At 38.2% G+C, this 18212-nt stretch overlaps 1 protein-coding gene across 1 annotated transcript in view; it reads right to left on the reverse strand.

Annotated features, from left to right (window-relative positions):
* LOC141956677 (uncharacterized) overlaps positions 1–18212 on the reverse strand; it is a 119136-nt gene that overhangs the window by 37241 nt on the left and 63683 nt on the right. Inside the window, exons 9-11 of the mRNA XM_074897481.1 lie at positions 8319–8537; positions 6262–6514; positions 1517–1680 (exon numbers count right to left, since the gene is read on the reverse strand). Of these exons, the coding sequence (XP_074753582.1) occupies positions 1517–1680; positions 6262–6514; positions 8319–8537 (636 nt within the window). The remainder of the gene's footprint in view (positions 1–1516; positions 1681–6261; positions 6515–8318; positions 8538–18212) is intronic.

Here is an 18212-nt window from a genome sequence, read left to right on the forward strand (position 1 = left end):
AAGGTTTCCACTGTGTTGGTCTGTGGATACAAAGAAGAGAAAGTTGATCCAATTTCGGAAGCTCATAGCATAACTTTGCTCTGCACAGACTTCAGTATTCAAAATGTTTCTTTTTTTTTGTCAAGAAAAGAACTTCAAAGACCTTATGCACTGTAACAGATTTTGTTATCTTCCCTTTGCTTTTGTATTTTGCTATGAATCATTTTTAAAATGTGTGGTACTAAGACAACTTTTTTCCCCTAGTAACATTCTCCCCCCACCCCTTTATTCGAAAACATTATAGGAAAATTGATCCAGAAGGAAAGGAACCTTTGATGATCTTGCACCTGTTCCCCAGACAATGAAGATGTTGGTAATATTCTCATAAAAACCTGCCTTACAAATGTTTTAATTTAAATTAATTTTCCTGAGTAATAAACGACAGCAGCTAAAACTTATGAAGCTATTCAAAACTATTAAGTCAATGATTAAGAAGGCATTAACATCTCAAAAACTAATTAACTAGACTACCAGTACATTGGAGTTGTGTACAGCTTCCAGGAATGCAGGAGCTTTGAAATACTTTGCAGAAATTTAGACTGCCATTTATCTTTTTCTGCCTGCTGCAATGGAGTTTGTGGAAAGGAGACCAAGGGATGATTCTGTCAGATGGAGGGCATATGTGGAGCTTTTTTATTCTTACACCTGCCTGCATTTTGCGTTTGTGTAAGGCTTTTTATTGGTGCTTGCCAGCACTCAATGCTCATCACTGGGTGAATCAGAGGCCAGTACAAAATTCATGATGTATTATAGAGGAGTACTCAGAAAAAATAAAATACACTTTTTCATTCAATATATTAGACAACCTATCTCATTCTTTTTCAGTGTTCCACACCTGTCATTGACTGTACAGCTAATAGTGCCTACTAGAAATGTGGCAAGAAAGGTAGCTGGTCAAATTTAATGATGAACTGAAAACTGGTAAAGGGATAAAATCATGGAGAAATTATTTGGATTAAGTCACATCATGCAGTTGGTTAAAGCCTCAGTCACATCAAGCCAAAAAATTCTGTATCGTCAAAAGGCCCTAAAACTCTGAGGGCGACTGCAGACTCAGAGATTTTGCACTTCACACCATCTGTAACTTTCTGAGTTTTTCCTGTTTCTCACAAAAACCCTTCTTGGAAGACTAAAGACAACATCTTCTGAAGTACCTAAATAAAAGGTGCACACACTTTAGACACAGACACCATTGTCTGAAGCCAAAGAAACAGAGGCTCCCAGACTGTATGAAAAATTGTTATATCAGTTGTGTTCCTGTTGAGGGAATAAGTGGCTCCCTCTCTGATTCACAGCGCCCACAAAATAACAGTGCATTAAAACCTAAGCAGGAGATAACCTCTCCTTGATCGTCTGCAGTTCTGGGCTCTGGATATGTGACATTGATATGTGTTTTCTGACATCACCTTATTTTATCTTACAGGAGAAGAGGCTTGAACCTAAACTCCTAAAAAAATAATGAGATAAAGAGACATACCTTAAAAAGTACAGGTACAACACTGTTGATGAAATGATGAACAGGATTGTATAAAGCATCACAGTGATTAAGGCACCAGGAATCCCTGACTCCTCTGCTCTTAGAAAGACCCAGTAGAGCTTTGCAGCATCAGCAATGGGTTTCTCCACACTGTTCCCAAGTCGCTGTCACGGGGAAAAAATCAAGATAAGAAAATGCCAAACCTGATTAGACTATTCACCTATAGACACAAAAGAACCTGAATTTGTTTAAGAGAAGGAATTAACACTAATTTGTGGAACACACAGCTTGAAACAACACACAGCTTGAAACTTAGGAGCCTGCTACACAGAGTTTGAAATTAACCAAGAGATGTGAAATAAACTATTTTTTTGGCTAATTTTATTACAATTAAAACCTATCCTATAGAGGTGGTTTATTGAACAGAAACCAAGTCACAGTGAAAATACTTCATTAGCATTTCAGGGTAATTAAGGTGAAATTTGCCTTATTTCAATGCCCAGAGACACATAATATTGAATGATTTATGCCGCTGGTTTTAGGAATGCTCAGTGAGCAGAAAACACTTGTGCCAGTGAATAATTCCAAACTGACCAGTCTCAAAATGACTTGTCCTTGTCACAAGAAAAATGGTGGTTCCTACCAGACTCAGAGCTACATGATTTTGAACATGTATACTTTGGAGGATGTACACACCAATTCCCGATTTCAGACTGAGTCAGTGTTTGGTGCTACCACTGGAAAACGAAAATAACCATCATGTTACCTGAAATGACAAATGGAATTACGAAGACATCTACATGTGTTGCTAGCTGACACCTAGAATAGCTTTGCCACTAGCCTTGCAAACAGCATCAGTCAAAGGTAGTGGATTCACAAAGCTTCACAGACTCAATGAGGTGAGAAAAATGGAGAAAGCAACTACAAGTAGATCAACAGGGGAGACCAGCAGGGTTTTGTTAAGTTTTGCCCAAAGGGGCTGGCCTTTTTTCAGTGCAAGAGAGACAAGTTCGCCCTTATGAAGCAGTATTTTAATGTATGTACATGCATTATCAAATCTGTCTGCAACATTTTATGTCAGAAAATCAGATATTCCCTTCACGCCCCCACTCCTAGTGTCCAGTCAGTCCAGTTTGAGAAGCCACAAAGAACAGCCTGCAACACTGAATAACGAATAAGCATCAGCATCAGTTTATGATAGAGCTCTCATTTATTTTCTTTCTTTTCTCAGAAGGAATAGAGACACAATGAGACCAATACCTCTAAAGGAATCTAACTGTACCATACTCCCACTGCTGTTGTGGAATTAAAGATACCTCTTAACTGTACAAAGTAGCAACTGTAAATTGTAGCATTAATAGCTTCTCCAAAGGTACATGACTGTCATATACTCTACTTAGTTATGCTATTAATAGTTTATGTTCAACTGCTTTGTAAACAAATAAACATGCATAACTATTTTCATTCTGATGAAAACAAGATGAAACAAACCTTTAGCATACTAAATATTAGTAAGGAATTAATATCCATAGAACAAAAATAGTAATTTAATTGAGAATAAGGTGGCTTGTGTATTTTTGAAAAGATTCACAAAGAATCCTGAAGGTTTCATAGCACTCTATGTTTCTTTATGCTTTCAAGTAAAAAACAAAAAAAATATTTTCCAAAAAATTATTATTTTCCTTTTTTTTTTCATATCTAGTTCTTAAGAACTAGCTACTGTATTGACATATTATTGCCCTCTGCTGGATCGATTTAGAAGAATTCAGCTACATATCATGGGTCTTTACTGCTGAGAGCTAAAATAAATTCCTCTCTTCACTTTTTTCTTTTCAAAGTGACACAATGACAGCCATATCCATATTAAATCATGTTAACACATTTTGCAACGATGTGAAACTGCACCATGAAAAAATCCAGTATTTATCATTCAGAAAGGGAGTCTGTGACATTTAGGCTTCAAGAAACCTGCACCTTCCTGAGCAACCTGCCTGGACTAATCCTTCAGAAGATTCAAAACTTTCTCCCCTTTCTCCCCATTTTTTACACCCTTTGTGGTAACATGCATAATAAAGACAATTGCAAATCCAGTGACGAGCTGTACAAGGATTTACATTCTTGAATATATTTCTGTTCTCCCTCCACCCTTTGCAACACTGCCAGGTTTTTTTAACGGAGATTAGAAGTCCCAGGAAAATGCTGATGGCATAGAAAGACTAGTCACTAATTCATATCTGTCCATATTCTTAAAACCAAACCAAAACAAAACAAAACTTTGTCTCCTGGTTCTGTTCTATCTCCCTCTTCTATCCTCTCTTCTTGCTAAAAAAAAGCTGTCTACCTCCACCACTTTCTTACTGAAGAGACTGTCTACCAAGGAAAATCCTCTGCACAACAGTCACATCCTGACATCCCTCCAGAGAGGCAAAAGTCTGAATGGCAAATAAGAATAAATTTCTCTCTTATCCAAACAGTTCTTTCTAGCAAGGCAAAAATGACATGGGGAAGTGTATCTTTCTATCCGTTTTTTCTAGCAAAGAGATTGTGTCAATCCTTCTATGGTTCTCAAAGACATGATCTAAGAAAGGTATCTTTATTTTAAATTGTTTCAATAATATCTGTCAATATCTGTCTTAGCTGCTTGTCACACCACAGAGGGATGGTCACATGAGCACTTTGCAGTCTCTAATGCTTTTTATGATGACAGGTATCCACGTGGCTAAAGAGGTGTTACTCTGCATTTCACAAGCTACAGAGAGACCAACTCTGGCAGAAAACTGGAAACTCTGGCAGAACTGGAATTAGGACTGCATTCTCCAAAATCATAGGAAAGATTCTTACTCCTGGAACATCCCCTTCTACAAGCTGATATCAAATCAGGCCTGGAATCACACATTTGACGAGTATCTTGAACTACGAGTTGAAAGCCCGCAAATGTGCAACTGTCTCTCTAGTCCTCCCTTAATTAAAAAAAATTAGTTAGTAAACAAAGAAACCTTTGTGTCCAGGGCTATCTGTCATCTTTCATTAGTATTAAGGCCATTTAGGATACTAAAATACATTCTAGCACTAAAATATATTATGATACCACAACATTTTAAAAATGTGTGATCTAAAATAGATGGGTAAGTAAATCTGAAATAGCTGTTGAGAGAATGCCAGAAAAAAAACCAATTACAAATGCAATAACAAAAACACATGTAAGAGATATAGTTTCATTTTGGAAAGGATACACATAGTATATTGTGTAATATTTGAACAAATTAGTTTCTACCAAAGCTAATCTTGGTAGGTAAAATTGCCAAGTTTTCCATGCAAAGTACAGAAAAGGGCATGCTTTGTTAACGCTGTAATGGGAACTTAGTTACTTTAGGCGTATCTCACGTTTCCCTCTGACCAAGCAGAGAAGCCCTATTTGAAATTGATAACGAATCCAGTCTGACTAGAACTGAACAGAATGCCACTGAAGCCAACAACAATGATTTTCTCAATGCAAGTGTGGTATAGACAAGACAGACCTCAGCCTTTCCTCCAGTTTTTATGAATGCACCAGTATTGGGGGGGGGGGGAAGAGAAGACTTAAATATTTCTAGCCTGGATATTGGGGAAATGCTCCTTTTTCTCCTAGGAGAAAAATTCGTCATTGGAATAATTACAATTAAAATTCAATTCTGTGCATGGTTTACACCATGAAATTAAAACAAAACAAAACAAAAACAAAAAAACAGGCTGTCCAAGTGAAACCTACAGTGTGTTGCCACATGCTTAAAATATTGCAATTACCTCCCAAGTGAGCGCAAATTAAATTTCTTGAACAGCTGAATTTTAATTTTCAAAACCACTGTAATGGGAAATAGCACATAAACAGTGGAAAAATCACATTTTTAACAGGACTTCTTAAAAGCAGAACACAGGTTAGTGGATGAGGAACCAAGAGACCTATGAAAACCTGATCCACAACAAGGACTGTGGATTACTGCTTGATCTGGAGTGAGCAACAGAAACAATACAACAGAAACAGCAAACAAACAGAAACAGCAATACAACACCCCCAGAAAAGCTCTCAGCACCCTGATCCCATCAAAAGGACCCCATGTCACCCGCAAAGTGAGAGCCAAATCTGAAATGTGTTCTGGGAGACTGAGCATTATCTTGGATATGGTAAAAGTCCCCAGTCACTGAAGTATAGATGGGCTACACAGCACATACACCGGCACAGACAGAGTTGAGAACTTTGCTCTCACGACTTTATACGTGATGAAGGTTTCCTTAAATATGTCTGTCTTTCAATCTCACAAGTCTTTTTAGGTATGCCAGAAAGTTATATTAACTACCTTGCATGTCAGAGAAGTGAACAATAACCTCTATTTTTTCATTTAGTCTGTTTCAGTCCTTAGAAAAATTCTGAAGTGCTAATAATCAGGACTGCTCATTAATCCATCTCCATTAACATCCAAAATTGCAGTAATCCTTTTCAAAGAAGATGCAATCATTCCAGTGGTGGATTTACTTTCTTATCTCCATATATGGCTTGTACAGTGCTCTTAATTTTATGCAGAAACACAGTGACTCCATTAGATGGGAATTTTGTTAATAAAAAGGTAATGTATAACATTATTATTTAATTTCTTTTTAACTTTCATGTTTCATTGCCAGGGGTGGAATTTCATATCTTTCAGTGATTCACTGAATAAAACAAACTTCTACGTCAAGGTCTCATGTACAAGTTATTTTAAGTGACTTACCCCCAGGAATGAATCCACTACGAACACTGCCAAGGGGTCTAGCACTGTCCAGAGTCCCATAGCTATGATAAACTTTGACAAGAAGGAAGGGAATGAGTCAAACAGCTGTTGACAGCCCCATCTGATCAGGACCATAAGAAGCAGCCCTGCATTCAAGGTTAGGGGTCCCACCACAACCATGACCAACTCTTCACCGGTATGCAGCAAGGAGTTCTGATAACACAGTTCGACAGTGTGAGGGAAAAGCTGGAATCTGTAAATAAGCAAAAACAGAGAGTTTGTCTGTGCTTCTGGGAAAACCGTTAAAAAAAAGGGAGTCATGCATACAGCATGTTGCATTGTAAAGTTGCATCCATACCTTGGTCACAACCCTCTTGACCAAAAACTGTATGAAGATACTCAAAACCATAAAATTTTTCCCCTCCTGCTGCCTCCATGTCATTTGATCCCCTCTGACGGACTGTGCAGGCAGGGCTATAGGAATATATTCGCTCCCAGAAGCACCAATGTGAGCACAGGCCCCAGGTGCTCACCCCTCTCTCCATACTGCAGCGCCTTTGGACACTGCACAAATCAGAAAATGTGATATGGAAGACATAGTTCTTAACATCCCTAAAGTGACTGGAAGCATCCCTCTTACCACCATAGGATGGTGAGATTTGCAAAGCTCACACAATGAGCAAATTTGCTGGCACTGTAGGAGACAGGAACTGCATGGCACTGTGAGCTGCATACAGATGCTGAAATTTAGGGCAAAAATTTCAAGCCAATTGAAGTGGATTAAATTCTGCTCAAAATTAAGTTGAAGTGGTTTGATTCTTGAGTGTGCTACCACTGTATTTGGTGGCACTATAGAGTGCTCAACTCAGCATCATGTTCTGCAGGCACACAGCTACAGATTGGGATGCTGATCCGGGGCATCTTGGCTTGAGAACGTTATCCTTTACCTAGCTGACTGCTTGGGACAGCTGTGATTAGTGGCTTCAAACATGACCACCTCTCTCTCACACGTTGCCTCCTTCTGTTGCATTTCTGTTGTTTTCACAGACTCTTGATGCTTGGCCTCCCAGAAGTTTTAATGCCAGCTGGCTGAGCCCACGTGGCTGTTCAAGGCCAGAAGCGAGATATGGCTGGTTTTGCATTAAGGTCTAGAAGACCACTTTAACAATACCCAGTGCTGTCCAGAGTCTGCTCAGACACCCTGTTCCAATTTTAGCCAATAATCTCAGTATCACAGCAGATATAGATCACAGATGTTACCAGCTCCTGCTGACTAATTCAGGTTTGCATAACGCTTTAAAGTGAAGAGAAGAAAAAAAAAAAAAAGCTTGTATTGGAGAAATCTTCCCTTCCCTAAGCATGTCTGATCTTTTTTGCTCTGTAAACCCATTCTCTACCCCACAGCAACATATGGAGAACCAGGTATATATCATCTTGTGGACCTGTTCTCCTTCTTTTTTTTTCATATCAAGTAAAGACAAGTAATGATTTTCTTGGAACTCTCTAGAAAGCTCTGATTCCCAAGCTAAATTCAATGTATCATATAGTTAAAATACGTCAACCTGTTTAAGTCCTCACAGTAAAATTGATATATCAGTGTTAAATACTTCTAAGTATTTTACTCATAGATCACTTGGTAACATCAAATATGATTTAAATGCTTCTTTGGTTTTGTGCACTTCTTAGGCATTTTGAAATACTTGATCCAAAATGATAAATGATTCCTGTGGAAGATGCATAACCTGCTGGGTATCTCAGAGGTGAGAGAGGGAAGCATGACACAAGATGTACAAATGGACACATACTGTTCTGGGTTGAGAATTTACATTATTAACATCTTCACCTTTCTGTTAGGGTCACATTTACATATCAGATCATCTGGAGTCTGGATGTGGTCCTTGTTCTCCTAGTCTCTACAGAAACTCCTATCAAGACTTGCACGCAGAGCCCTTAGCATGAGTCTTAGTCATCATTTCTCTTCATAGTGCAAAGGAACTACTCTGAATCAAGCTATTTGTAGAAATATTCCAACAGAGAAAGAAGGCAGCAGGACTTACTTGGTAACAGGAACTGAGATGGTCTGAAGGAAGATCCACTGGCTCAGATAATGCAGGTAAAGTCTCACAAACCAAAGCAAAACTACCAGCAGCACAAGCAGCCAGAGGTTCCCAGAGCGCCAGTGCATAGGTCCCAGCTCTGAGAAGGCTGCATATACCAAGAAATGAAAACACTCAACAACCCGCCTGGACAGTTTCACTTCAGTAGCAGAACGGCAGCTGAAAATATATGGAAATACAATAAAGAGTAATTTGTAAAAACATATAAGAAATAGCAATTGCTAAAACACTGTACAGTCCTGTTATACAGGACAGGTGGCACAGGTTCTGATCATAACTGACCAGCACATCTGACAGTAAAAAACAGAACATTTTTTCTATTGCAGTCTAGGCAATAGGTGGCTTCCTCCCAGAAATCATGCTGCTACTTTTATAATGAAAACAACAAGTCATATTTTAAAACAAGTTTTAAAGAGTCCTTAATTTTGATTGTAATTTTCTCACAAATTGCTCTCTGAGGAACACTTTATCACTTGTTTTCCTTCTGAAAAAATGGTAAAAGAACTTGTCATATTTGTATTGAAAAGTATTCATTTTTATTGAAAAATGTGAAAGGCTTTTTGGTGTTTGGATAAGAGAACTTTAGTCAAATATTTCAGTACACAATGTGGGCTAAAACTCCTCTTTAAACTAGTTTCAAGTGAAAGAGAAAATAGAAAGGAACTTGCACTGTACAGTATGCTGCTACTGAGTGTGGTGTGATTTGCCCTTTAAGCTAATTAGTGCTTCAAAGGGGAAAAAAAAAAAAAAAAAAAAGAGATGCAGAGATGCAGCCTTGGCATTATGTTTCCAAGAAACTAGAGTCTCTCAGCTGATTCAAAGCTGAAAAGACAGTAGCTTCTTTGACCTTTTGAAACTTCTAACTGCTATGCTTATTTCCACTGATTCAAATGACTAAGCAGCTGAGATGCACAACTCTAGGACTAAATATGATGTCATCGTGCTCAAACTGTTATTTATATTGATTAAGACTTCTGAAAGTTCAGAAATATAAAGATCTTTTTGTGGAAGAAAGCATGCTGGCTTTTTAAAGTGTAGCATGTGACTGGAGAAGAAGCAACAGCAATACTTGCACTGTATTTTATACTCTTAAAGCATTTTCCTGTCTACACATATGAATTTCTTAAATAGCTGTGTACATTTCTTTCTCCAGCAGCCACAGAAAGAACTATGAATAGCAATGGAGAAAGTTAAAAGGATTCTGCATTTGGTGTAGGTTTCAATGATCAGGAGAAATAAAAAACCCTAGGCTTGCCAGCCATAGGTCTGTATTTTGGGACCAGCCTTGGCATCACATTATTCCTGATACAACTCAGTATTGAGCAAGATACATGTGTAGGAGAAGACATGCTGTCAGTCAGCCCCTTTTTCTTATGAGAATGCTGAAGCTTTTGTTACCTGGTTGGTTGAAGAAAAGGAGACGTTATCAGGGACACACCACAAAAAATAAGTTTTGCATCACTAAGAAAGCCTCAGGTACAGATCACCAAAACTTTTGACAGACATATCTGTTGGGCTGAGACAGATTATACTTGCAGTGGCTATAAATTGATCTGTCAGGGGTTTTGAAGGGTTTTTTAGGACACTGCAGTCCACTTTGCTTATATTCTAATCAGTCACAAAGTCCTACTTTACAAATTTAGGGCCACATCATGAATCACCTTCCTCATATTGTAATTATTTACCCACAGCAGCCTACAGGAATATAATACATTTCATTAACATGATGAAATTATAGTCTAGGCTTGTGTGAGAAAGAGACAAAGAAAAATATAAAATAAGTAATATAATTGACTATGGTATTATACTACAATAACCATGGCATTCTGCATATTCTGAACTCTGAAGCTAGATTGTGCTACATTTCCTTTTATATAAAGAAATTTTTGTCATCTTGAATAACTTCCATTAAAATCTACTCTTAAGGTATTCACTCCTTAAGAAGAGTTAGTAGGGCGGGATTAGCTCCACTGTTGTTTTTAATTAGACCAAATAGTTTGTGCAAAAAAAAGAAAAAAGAAAAAAAAATAGAAAAGACCACTATCTTAGCTCATAATACTCTTCTCATCCTTCATCAAACAAGCAGAATTACATAGAAGTCCCACCCAGCCTCACCCATGTTAGAAATCCACATCCTACAGGGATCACTGCCAATCTTCATCTCTGTGCCGAGAGCATGAGTAACCATGTATTTTCCACAAAAGTCTGTATTTAGATCACCATCTCATTTCATGTAAGAGTAATTTGATACTAGATTATTAAGGCTTAATTTACTAAATAAAGCTACCTCCGAACAAACAACACCAGAGTGAAATGTTTAATATACCACCTGTAAAATGTTTCAAGACATAAATCCTTCCTCCAACCCAACACACAGATTGAGAAGGAGGCCAAGAAGCTCAGAGTGCTGAAACTATCAACTCCTCTTTCATTCACAGCAGTCCTGGAGCACCAGAAACACATAGAAATATTAGTGACCAAAACTCTGGGTTGGGAAGGTGAGTTAACTTCCTCATGGAGGCAGGATCTAGCAATACAATTGGTACTTTCACAGAAGTTTCATGAAACATTTACTCCAGCTCTGTAACTTTGTGTGGAAGATGCTTGTGTAAGTACCGTTAGCGCACCATACAAAGTGTGACTGTCGAACTTCCCTAAGATATAGGCAGCAATGAAAATATTCAACCTGTGCCTTCATCGTTCCATTGCTCCCCAGTTTACTTCCACTTTCAGGAGGTCCAAAGAGAGCTAATGTCTCTACCTGTGAGCTGTCATCCCGCTGAGATGCTGGTGCTCTCAGCCACAGGAATCCACATACTCAATAAAATTCCAAAGGAAAGTAGAGAAATTCAGAGCACATTAGTTGTTATCAAACCCTAGAAGCCTTCTACTAGCAATGATCCTAGCAGGGCAACATCTGTATCTTTACTTTGGTGCACCTTTCCTCTGAAAAAAGCAATAGCAGTCCAGAAACTCCATAGAAAGCCAAGCTTACTGAAAGCCAAAGAAATCAAGAAAAATATATCCATTAGGTAGAATCAAACAACATTAATTTTTACTTTTGGAACAGCAATTCTTTTTCTAAAGACTTTGTGGTTTTCAACACACCTTGACCATCACTTCCACCTTTTAAATGGAAACTAAAGTTCTCCTTATTAACTTGTCAGAAGTCCAGTTCTGTCACCTCTGTGCTAGCTTGTGCCTCTCTGTGACTCTGTAACACTTTGACATGAACACCACTAGCCAGTGAGAAATTGATGGGAAACATAACATAACCAGTGACTCAGTGAAGGTCCCAACCCATAAATGGAGTCTCTTCATTTTCTTTAAAATAAATTCAGTGGGCTCCAACTTAATTGTAAGTTACAGTAAACTATTCCTGAGTACTTGTTAATCACGCTGTAAGGAAGTTTACTGTTGTCACTTCAAAACACTGGGTTTAAACGATATCTCTTACTGACTTTTTTGAAGAATGAAGAAAGGAAGAGGCAGAAACATGAAATGAAATGCACCAAAAAAGTGGAAACAGCCCCTTTAAATATTTTTAGCTGGTGCTACTAGTGAAAGCTCGTGGGTGGAGTGACAGTGCTGGCAGATACAGTTTTCAGAAGAGATTTATATAAAGTCGCTCTAGGGCAGAAAGCATGAGTATTACCTTTCAAAAACAAAACAACCCCTCCACCCACAAAAAACCCAAATCTCAACCCTTGGGTGAAAACTATATAAAGCTTAAAATGAGAAGCCACTTGAGCAATGGATTTATCCATGATTCCTTGGATTACTGGTAAGTAATTTGGCTGAATGTTTCTGTTCTAGGGCATTAGTTTTGCATTTTTCTTTGCAAAATGCTGCAGTAACAAATAGCAGAGACCAAATTACCATAAAAGCAGGTCAATTATTTCAATGGAAATTGTTCAGAAGGAAGGAAACGATGCACAGATTCTCTTAAGCTACACTTGATGATGATGACAGAAAAGTAATGGCTGATAGAAGGCAGTGTGTACTGTTGGGTGACAGTTTTGTTACTGACAAACTATGGTGAACAGTTGTATAATGCACTGCAAGGCTGGCACTTACAACTGACAGTGGAGGTAGATTCTCAGCCAATGTAACCCTGCTTGCTCCAGAGCTACTCCAGTGTATACCAGCTGAGGTATTCAGGATCTAGTCCTGAACATATCTATTATTTACATTGCATAAAATAAGGCAAAATAAATGTTTTATGTTACTCATACAGCCAGAGAAGATTTAAAGAGTAAATGCAGACAGAAATTACTTTATGCAAATTACTTTCAAGGAATCACAGTCCTCAAAGCCCAAGAATCTGTGCAACATTTTTACCCAGTTCACAAATAAAAAAGACCCCTTCTCATCATCACCATAAATGGTAGGTATTTAAACATAGCCGTAAAGTGCTTTATGGCTTATCAACAGTAATGAAGGTGTAGGAAATGCTGCCCAGTGTTACTACAATGAAATGCTGTCACAGTGGAAAAGCACACCTGTATCTGAAGGTACTTCTCAAATAATACACTAATACATGTAGCCCTTATATCCAGTTAAAAGCACCACTGTTGAAGCACGAGGCAGAATAGAATCTGGTTCATTCCACTGTGCACAACATAAAAATATATAAAAAACATACAATTTTATTATCATTAGAAGGATTTTATTATTACTCCTTCTGCACAATATTTTTTCTTTATAGATCTCATATTGCATTACAAAGAAATTGTCTTTATCCCAGGCTGTATGGTGATGATACAAATGACTTTGCCTGATAAGCCAACGGCAGAGCTGTGAACTAAGCTCCGCTGACTTACAGTCCATAATTCTATCCACTGGATTCCTAATAAAATATTACTTTTTTGTTTATTTGTATGCAAAATGAATATAACCAGGGAGAACATTTGCCAAGGATGAAGACGCTGTTTTTTCTTATCTCTTTCCAGTACACGCCTATGCTTGGTATTCTTCAGTTTGCAAGCACGAAGAAAATGGGGACTACAAACAGTTACAGGGGCTATCTAGGGACTATCTGCTGTAAGAGAGGTGGCAAAAGACCTGACTGGACATTAGGTAATTCCTTAACATACAAATGTTCGTAGGAGAATTTATTCTACAGCTTGCTGAAAAATCCAAAATCATGCTACAGAAGAACTGCTGGAAATCCTGACAGGTTTGTTTTTCAGGTGCACCTGTGGCAGAAAAAAGAAATGCATGCAAAATCAAAAAACACCGAAGGAAGGTTTTAGGAATTAAATGTTCTTGCAAAGCAGGAAATACAGTCAGCCAATAACGGCAATAATTGTTTTGGGTTGCTGCAAAGAACATGACACAGGTATGTGAGTGCACCTGGCAGCGCCCATGCTGCCCTGCCAACCTGGAGAGGAGGAGGAGGAGGAGGGCAATTGGCGGCTGAATTCCTTCAAGGTCCAGGCTGTGCCAGTTCATGAAGAGATGGCCAGCAGGCAGCAAGCTCTGGATCAGCAACAGCCCAGGTGTGTTTGCATCATGTGCATAGCCAGGAGCCAGAACAAACACATCAGCTGAACTCCCACAGCCCACTCATGCCAAGAAGCTCATGGGTATATATGTTGGCACAGCTCTTGCCTTAGAGGGACTACTATATTCCTCCATACAGGGGTATAGACACTGTAGGTCAGTGGGGCAAGATGTGTTCATTAAAGAGGAAGGGAAGACAGTGCTGACAGCTTCATATTCTTCTGGATACATCTGTGCTAGCCTCAAAATGGTGGACCATCAGCTTTCACTATAAAAGAGTTTATGACAACAGAAAATTGGCAAACAAAAGCAGATTCCTGTCCTCATCAGTCGTTTTACCCAGTGGTGTAAGGCTGACAGAGGAGCCCATCTCCTGCCTTTAGCTAACGAAGAATTTCCTGAGGGAATTAACTGAGACATTCTCAAGAAAAGATTTCTTACCAAGCTGGGGAAGGAAGCATAGGAGGAAGGAAGAATCACAAAACCTAAGCAGAGTGGCAATAATGCTGCAGGACAGTGTGGTTCCGTGTAGAGAGCTGGCAGAACTTTTCACATTTCAGCTTTGAGTAGCATCTGACAATGACAAAGCAAAAATGACAAAACGCAAATTATTATCATCATCCCTGAAGTTTAGGTAGGCAACTAAAACTTTGCCTATTTCATGCTTAACTGCATTTTCATGAGCCTATTGGCTTGGCAAAACAGTCTGGAAATCTTACAAGAACAGACTTTGTTAAAATATTCCAGTCTGTCTGGTTCCAGCTCTGGATGGGAACAAACATGAAACAGGGAAACTTGAGTGCAGCTTTCAGAACTTTTAAGAAGCTCTGTTTTATATTTCATTCTAGAAAGGAACAAAAGGCAGTGGACAGTCTCTGTTATTCATCCTCATGACATGACTAGGCCAGTCAAGAAGCAAAGGAAAGCATGTAACTGTCCCCTACTTCTTGCCCTCTGACTGCTTTAAGCAAATAAGAAGACAATGTATAAATAAGAAGATGACACAAATCGTAAAGGAGGAAGCAAGATGTCAGTGAAAGTATAGATCTCACAAACACAGCACTATCTGTAAAGCTGTTCTACCAGTAAGTACACACAAATGCTCAACCTTGTGCATAAGCAATAAAACAAAGATTTTAGGACCTGGAGAAGAACCTTACAGGGCACCCAGAGTAATAAATATACTTTGAAGTTCATCTCAGTTAAAAATAAAATAAAAAGTAAAGGAGGAGAGATGCTAGGCCTAAAACGTCTATAGAAGTTAAGGAGAATCAAGGCAAATCTTTTCTTTGTGTTAACAGTAGCAGTGTACCCTACCCAGGAGAAAAAAAAAAAAAAAAAAAAAAAAAAATATATATATATATATATATATATGTAGGTAGTACTCCTGCTTAAGATAAGAGAGTCCCCTGTACCTGTTGTGTGGAATGGTTTCTACCTTGACACAGAAAACATCCCCAAGGACATTTGCTCTGTCTGGAGGAAAAATATAATCTTCCTCCTGACCAAATACATATCTACTTCTGAGAGCCACTAAACACTCAAACACCATCTGTGAGCTGTGCATTCATCTGTAACACACCAATTTAGCTGGCAGGCCATTGGGAAACAAGACTCTGAAGTTGCCAAGTTAAAATGGCAATCCAGTACCCAGCCAAAACTCCACCAAACAGGCAGGTGAGGTTTCCAGTGAACCTTGCAGCAGAGAGCAATGAAGTTTCAAAATAAGAAATAGCCTTGTGGTGTGGGAAAAAAAAAAAAAAAAAAAAAAAAAGGAGGGGTGGAAGGCATAGCTTTGATCTTTTCCATCCTTGACTTAATTAGCAGCAGCATCCCACTATGAGTGTGAATCTGTACAGCTGGAGTCAAAGAGCCACCTTCCTTCAGTGAGAACCAACAGACTTGCAGATGCTGTGGATAGAGTGGGCAGGAGACACATTGCACAGGATGGTACTATGTTTCAGAAAGACCTTTAGCTGGCTGGCTGCACAGTGATGAAACTTACTCTTACACAAGACACAAAAGTCAAAGACCCTTTGCTTCTTCAGTTGTATCTGTTTTTTCACAGCAACAGGCTGAAACAGAAATTGAATTCCCATGTGCTTGCATTGTTTCCCTTGCCAGAGTTAAACTGTACATGTGTGAAGATGCTGGAGTTGGGATGTCGATTGTTAAACTGAATGTGCTGTTCGCTTCGTGTGCAGATTTATAATACTCATGCACCATAGTAATAGGTGGGCATAAAGATGAAAGGAAAAAAAGTGAATCTATGGCTGTAGCTTGTACATAAAAATACTTCTAAAAGACCATTAGTGTTATTCCTGTCAGACCTCTAGAAGTTTCTCTATGACCTGACAAAAATGACCTTTCCTTTTTCATAGTAAATTTTACAAGGAAGAACTAAGCAGGCAAAAGAGATGGAGTCTGGGGGAACAGAGACATGTATTTAGAGCAGTTTTGACATTGAGAATTAATTTTCTACTTGATATCAATTATCTTTTTTTAGTTAATATTATTTTGTGCACCAATGTGTCCATGCACAGAAGAGTTTGACACAGGAAGAGCAATCCATGAAGAGAGTGAAGTATGATGTGACTCAGGTAACGCCAATTGGAATGCAGTTAAAAATAAAACCTTACAGATTTAAACATGGCCAGATAAGGCAATGAAACTACAAAGAAAATGTCATATATTAAAAAAGAAATCTCACAAACAGAAAATTACCTGAAATATTTAGAGCATTTACAATGCATATTTTATCCAAACATAGTTATAATGAACCACTTTGGAAGAACTCTTCATCAAGGTTTTGATGAAAGAGAACAATCTCAGGTTTGAGCAGATGACAGATGTTATAACACTGCTTTTAAAAAATGTTTTTGTGTTAATAAAACTTGTTTTCTGAAAGAAAAAGTATGTATGTTAGGACAGTTTAATTAAATCTTTAAGAGCCTTAAAAAAAAAAAAAAAAAAAGAAAGGAAAGGAAAGGAAGAAAGATATGTGCACATGCAGAATACTTTAGGTTACTATACTTAAAATATCATTAAGCAGTTATCAAGATGACAAAATTTAGATACTGTACAGATTTCTTAAATTCAATTACATTATGAAAAAACACAACTATAGGAATTGTTAAACTGAAATCTTTTTAAAAGATCTTTATAAACACCACTGAAATTATGGTGGAAATTATCCATACAATTCAGTCAAACAAAATGCATCACATAATAACAGTATTAACTTTTTCTTTTCAGTTTAATGCTGTGTTATTATATTTAGCTGCCTATTTTAGAAAGTAATTTGTGTTGATGGCTCTGGAGAAAAACCAAGCATTAAAGAACTAATTTAATTCCTTCTGAGCTACATTCAATTCAGAAATTCAGAATGTCCCAGTACTGCAGAATCTGACTAGAAATCCACCTTGAACTATGTGCACTTTGACTAACTCTCTCCCCAAGGCAAAATGATCCTGCACTCAGCAGGGTTTTATCCCAGTCTTCTAAAGGACTTACACAGAATGTACCTGATATAACTGGACCAGAATGTCAACCATGATAGAAATTATGATCAAGACATGGAGGATACATAACAAGAACCTTATTTACTTTACAGTGGTCTGCTATTGGTAGGGGAGTACCTTTAGGGGGTTGTTTATAGGAATCAGGTCTCTCCTTTTTAAAAAAATAAAGAGAGAAAGAGAGAGAGAGAGAGAGAGAAAGAGAGAGAGAGAGAGAGAGAGAGAGAGAGAGAGAGAGAGAGAGAGAGAAAGAGAGAGAGAGAGAAAAGAGAGAGAGAGAGAAAGAGAGAAAGAGAGAAGAGAGAGAGAGAGAGAAAGAGAGAAAGAGAAAGAGAGAAAGAGAGAAAGAGAGAAAGAGAGAAAGAGAAAGTGAGAGAAAGAGAGAGAGGACAAAGAGACAAAGAGAGAGAGAGGGAAATAAAGAGAGACAGAGAAAGAAGAGGGAGAAAAAGAGAGAAGAGAGAGAAAGAGAGAGAAAGAGGAAAGAGAGGGAGAGAAGGAAGGAAGGAAGGAAGGAAGGAAGGAAGGAAGGAAGGAAGGGGAAGGAAGGAAGGAAGGAAGGAAGGAAGGAAGGAAGGAAGGAAGAGAAGAAGGAAGGAAGGAAGGGAGGAAGGAAGGAAGGAAGGAAGGAAGGAAGGAAGGAAGGAAGGAAGGAAGGAAGGAAGGAAGGAAGGAAGGAAAGAAACAAACTGTAATTTCTTGTGCAGTGCTCTCTTTCCTGCTTGTTATACTGTATGACATAATGGATACTAGCTGTGTTTAATGTGTCCAAGTAGTGTTGTAATAGGCTGCCTGGCTGCCTTTGTAAAAA

Source organism: Athene noctua, chromosome 2 (genome assembly GCF_965140245.1).
Source record: "Athene noctua chromosome 2, bAthNoc1.hap1.1, whole genome shotgun sequence".
Classification (NCBI taxonomy): Eukaryota; Metazoa; Chordata; class Aves; order Strigiformes; family Strigidae; genus Athene; species Athene noctua.